Genomic DNA, 5,093 nt, shown 5'->3' with positions numbered 1-5,093 from the left:
GAGAGAGAGAGAGAGAGAGAGAGAGAGAGAGAGAGAGAGAGAGAGAGGAGAGATTAATGTATCATTGGGCAGCAGCACTGAAGTCCAGAGAAATGCCATTTGGGAACAGATGTCTGCTTTTCATAACATACAGATGGTCTGATTCAAAGCGTCATGTAGCAGCACGTCACGTTTTAAAGTTTGAGCTACTCCCTCGACAGGCAATGATAAACTGAAATTTATTTTTTAAAAGACCACTGAATATCTTTTGGTATACAAATGCTATTACCATCGGATGCAGGTTTGAGCAGAAGACGATGTATTTCCTGATGATGCCGTTGAGTTTGAGGGGAGGAAGCCAGGAGACAAACACCACAGAGCTGCTGGAGGCTGCAGCCTTAACCCCTGCTGGAGGACCAGGAACTGGGGAAGAAGAGAACAGTGCAGGGCTTAGAAGAGCCAAGACATGTAGTTTCAGTATGTATACGTATAAATCACACTGAAATACAGCGTGTGATGTATTATCCCTGTAAAGCATAAGCAGATTAAATATCCCATAATGAGTTTGTGTTAAAAGTGGTCAATACATATTCCTCCACTACACAGCACCATCTTACACTAACTTTACTCTATTGCTTTTGTGTTACATGTTTTTAAATTGCAACTCAAACATGATTGACAAGTAAGAACTTGGATTCTTGATTCTGTTATATCTGGTTATGTATCATACCATCCTCTTTAGTGCGGACGTAGATCTGTTCACTGCGGACGCCATCTCCAGCGTTGGTGAAGGCTAAGACCTGGATGCTGTAGTTGGTGTACTTCTCCAATCCGTCCAGCTCCAGAGACGGCTGATTGGTGGTCACATTCCTGATCTCTCCCAGTTCTGACACAGGATTAGAGGCACATTTATAAGCCTGGGTATCAAAATTGGTACGCAGTCTAGTGGTATGCTGCAGCTTAGTGTGGTTATTAATACCAGCAACAGTTAATTCAGCGTTCAAATGTTATCCAAATGTTGGTTTCCTGTAATGAAATATTAACTTTTACTCCACTCTGCTGAGTGAATTAATGTAGAAAATGGATGTACAGTAGAGCAAATGTATGGGAAGCACTCCTCTGCATAATGAAGTATTTTAACAACAAAAATAAAACACAGGTGTTAAGGGATTTCACTACTCCCTTGTGTCCTGTCACTCAGAGCTGAGACAATGGGCCTCACTGGCTTATTGCATTGTGAATTATTGATGGAGGCCAGCCAGACTGCAGGGTGGGTTCGCTGCTTTACAGCCTGTTGTACATTTAACACAGGAAGAACCACAAACATCCCCCCTGTGCAACGCAGACTTTCTATTTCCACTGTTGTTCAGCACGAGTAAAACATCTCATACAGTCATGTATACAGGCACGTATTGAAAGATCAGATGTTGTTCATCAAGTAAGTAGATTAAAATGTAAATCAAAAATGTATATTGTAAGTGCAAATTAGTTGTTGGAAATTACACTTAAACATTGAAAAGTGAGAGTCAGATAAACAGTACAATGTGCTACAGTTGCTCCACTGAGATCAACTACTGTTGGTCATTTATCAGCAAATAACTGTTTATATCTAAAAATAGTGCTAAATTATATGAAGAGCACACACAGGAGATTGGAACTATCCAAGTTACACCACCTCTTCAACTCACAACAGCATATTACAGCATGGCTCATAACACCACAGCATCCCCTAGTGGATCAACAGTGTTACGCAACGGCAATGGCAAACGGCAAGTAAACGGCATCGATTAATAAATCATATCATTGTGTGGGTGTGTTGCTGGTAATACCTCCGTCGGGCAGGTTGGCCCAGTAGATGACTCTGTATCCCTGCAGGTTTCCATTGAGAGCCTCTCTGGGTAGAGGCATCCAGGAGAGAGAGATGACCTCTGGGGACTTTGCCACAGCCAGGACGTTTTCAGGAGACCGAGACGGCACTACCAGGGACACAAGGGGGGAAAAGTGGAGGCTTAATGAAGGCCTATTGGAGTGGCAATCTAAAGTGACTGCCTGTGCAGGTACCTTCATTTAGGCAATTCAACAAATGAGTTTAAAAATGAACTGCTGACACCGAATATTACATCTGGAACATCCGTTTGGATACATAAGTCATTTTTATTCCATGTCTAACAATGAAAAAGCACTCGCATCCTTGTCCTCTTTATTTAGAGAACTGAATCGTATAATAACCAGAGGAGACATTAGTGACAACAGATGTTCAATTGTAAAATGGTTGAATGTTTTAGTTGTTTAAAATGTCATAAATAATGACAACTGCATCCTCAAACTATGATGTTTATTGTAAGTGAAAAGATCTTAATAAGCAGCTAAATTAAGTTGGATACATCTTTTTAAGGTATTCCAATTTATAATTGGAATTATTATTAAGTGTCTTTGAGTACTATGAAAAGCTCGATATAAATAAAATGTATTATTATCATTATTATTATAATTTTATTGTGAATAAAGAATAGAGATACAAAACAAAACTTTTTGTAAAATCAGCCTACATGTCCTCCTTAATCAAAGACTTTGGCAGAATAGCACTAAAGATTTTTTGTCTGATGTAATTCTACAAATGTCCAGTAGAGGGGAGCCTTTCCACAAGAATATGTTAGAGATGTGTTGAGAGCCATCGCATCTCAAAGGCGGATGAAACAGAGATGTGGTTCAAAATAACAAGTCAAACAGCAAGTAGTCCACAAAATAAAAGATTATAGATAAAAAACAATGTATATTACAAGATCCTCAACAGGGACACGTTGTCTTGGACACATGGACGTTTACAGTAACACATATATAACACATCAGATCCACCCACGCACCCCCCCCCCCTTACCATCCTCCAGGGTTTTGGTGACGATTTGCTGCGAGGAAGGCCCGGTGCCAGCCCTGTTCGCAGCCTGCACCACCACGCTGTACTGAGTGAACTTCTTCAGGTTGTCCAGCACGATGCTCTCTGTGGTGTCTCCTGTGGTGTCCAGGCTGATGATGGTGAACTGGTGGCTGCCACCGGGGCTGTACTCCCTGTAGCCCACCTGGAAGCCACGGATCACACCGTTCTGCAGGTGCCTCTGGGGAGGCTGCAAGACGAGGAGGAGGAGGAGAGGAAACGGTAAGTAGTCCATCAGCTGTAGTGACTTCAACACAAACTATTCAAACATTAAACACCAAATCTAAAGCAAACAGAACATTCATATATGGGATGTTTCTGCAAATTATTGCAGATTGACCTGATCTGTTGCAAATGAAATATCAATCATTACCTGTTAATTTCATATATTCATGACGTTAACGTTTAATTCCTAATATTTAGCAAATCAGTAACACACAACGTTTGGACATTACCTTCCAGGAAACTTTGATGCTCTGCGGGGAGGTGGGCTCCAGAAGAACATCCTGTGGTGGGCCATCAGGAGCTGCACATAAAGCACATCATTCATCATGACTGCAGGCTTGTATTCACAATGAAAGAGATGATCCACCACTGAGAGACTTTGTGTCCACTTCCACTAGATGTTGCTGTTGAGTTAAGAATGAATTTCCCTTCGTGCACTTGCTCATTTATCTACCTTGCAGTTTCCGCCTCAACTTAATGATAATTAAAAAAAACTTCATCAACTTTAACCTTTAAAATAACGTGAGAAATGATAGATGTTTTATTTAATTTGAAGTTTATGACTTTGTTTTAGCAATGAATCCAGTCAAATGGGGCATTTTAATGTGCTGCTATGCCTGCGGGGGGATCATTACAGGCAATAGAAGATAAGTGAACACTGATAGAGACGACTAAAAGCAACAGTGAACTGATCTGTTTCCCCACGTGTAAAAGATGATGGCCTCCATTTCAAACAACCATAAAATAATTATGTGCAAGATGACTCAACAGGTTTGAGGGCCAAGAGGAGGAAAAAGATACTAAAGATGAGGAGTTTCTTTCCAAAGCAGCATTCGGACGAAGTGACAATTCTCTACAGAGCAGAGTTAAAGTATTAAAATTAATCTTAGTGACAGTGTAAAGTTGATAATAGCCAAATTAACAATTTAACAAGAGTGTGATATGGAGAAAGTGGAGTTTCATTTTATGTTCGAGGGAAAATGATTCCAGCAGCTCTGTAGTTAGACTACTTACTTCCTTTCTGTCTGCAATGTTCAGATGCTTTTCAGTAACAATTCTATTCTTACTGTGAACCTTGTGCTCGAATGAAGTAAAACCGTAAATGAAAAAGCATGTAAAATGCCTCGTGACTCATGGTTACCTGCTTCATCAGTGGTGATGGTGAGCTCGTTGCTCGGGTTGCTGTTGCCGATGATGTTCTTGGCGACCATGCGGATGTTGTAAGTGGACGAAGGGTGGAGGTCAATAATCGTGGCCTGGTTGAGCTGCGGTGACACATCTTTGGTTACCTGGGCTGATAGCCATGACGCTAGAACAAACGGAGGGAGAGAATGGATAGTGACATCTGGATCTCTTGTTTTCTGTGAAGCCACGTTTCAGAAATCATTGTTACATAGACATGAACCCGTCGTTTCTTCAACTTGTGTCTACCTGATTTGTTCTTGCATTCAATATCATATCCTGTGATGGGGCTGTTGCCGTCAAAGCCCATGGTCCAGCGGAGAGCTATGGTCCGATCTTTTACCTCGCGGATCTCCACCTCTGGAGGGTCGGGTGGTTCTGAGGAATAGTGTGAACACAACAGAGTTATCGCAGCGGTCCTGAAATAGAAGGCGACGGCAGGCAGACCACACAGACGTATCGTTTTTACTCTGAGATTTCCCCTGTGACAGTTTATGGGTAAGTCTGCAAAGAGCAGGAGTCACACTGTGCCGCAGTTAAATTAATAAATGAATGTATTAAGTAATAAAGGATAGAAGACATTACTACTCCGGATGGGGATTTCTTCGAAACAGAGCCAGTGAAAAAGCCTCCAGCTGAACTGAGTCTTACCTTGCACTGTCAGCTGTATGATGCCTCGGTCCTCACCGAAGGAGTTGATGGCATGACAGGAGAAGAAGCCTGAGTCCTCACGAACGGTGGGCATAATCTTCAGAGAGACACAACATATGCAGGG

General features: G+C 41.7%; 1 protein-coding gene across 2 annotated transcripts in view; it reads right to left on the bottom strand.

Moving 5' to 3' along the window:
* Positions 1–5,093, bottom strand: part of dscamb (Down syndrome cell adhesion molecule b) — a 110,390-nt gene that overhangs the window by 15,998 nt on the left and 89,299 nt on the right. For both annotated transcript variants that reach the window (XM_031861009.1, XM_031861010.1), the window contains exons 13-20: positions 4,970–5,066; positions 4,568–4,696; positions 4,278–4,445; positions 3,367–3,437; positions 2,858–3,101; positions 1,809–1,955; positions 710–865; positions 269–402 (exon numbers count right to left, since the gene is read on the bottom strand). In XM_031861009.1, the coding sequence (XP_031716869.1) occupies positions 269–402; positions 710–865; positions 1,809–1,955; positions 2,858–3,101; positions 3,367–3,437; positions 4,278–4,445; positions 4,568–4,696; positions 4,970–5,066 (1,146 nt within the window). The remainder of the gene's footprint in view (positions 1–268; positions 403–709; positions 866–1,808; positions 1,956–2,857; positions 3,102–3,366; positions 3,438–4,277; positions 4,446–4,567; positions 4,697–4,969; positions 5,067–5,093) is intronic.

This window comes from Anarrhichthys ocellatus, unplaced genomic scaffold (assembly GCF_004355925.1).
Source record: "Anarrhichthys ocellatus isolate YVR2014 unplaced genomic scaffold, GSC_Weel_1.0 scaffold24, whole genome shotgun sequence".
Classification (NCBI taxonomy): Eukaryota; Metazoa; Chordata; class Actinopteri; order Perciformes; family Anarhichadidae; genus Anarrhichthys; species Anarrhichthys ocellatus.
Note: the sequence above shows the minus strand (reverse complement) of the source record. Positions and strands in the feature narration are given on the sequence as shown.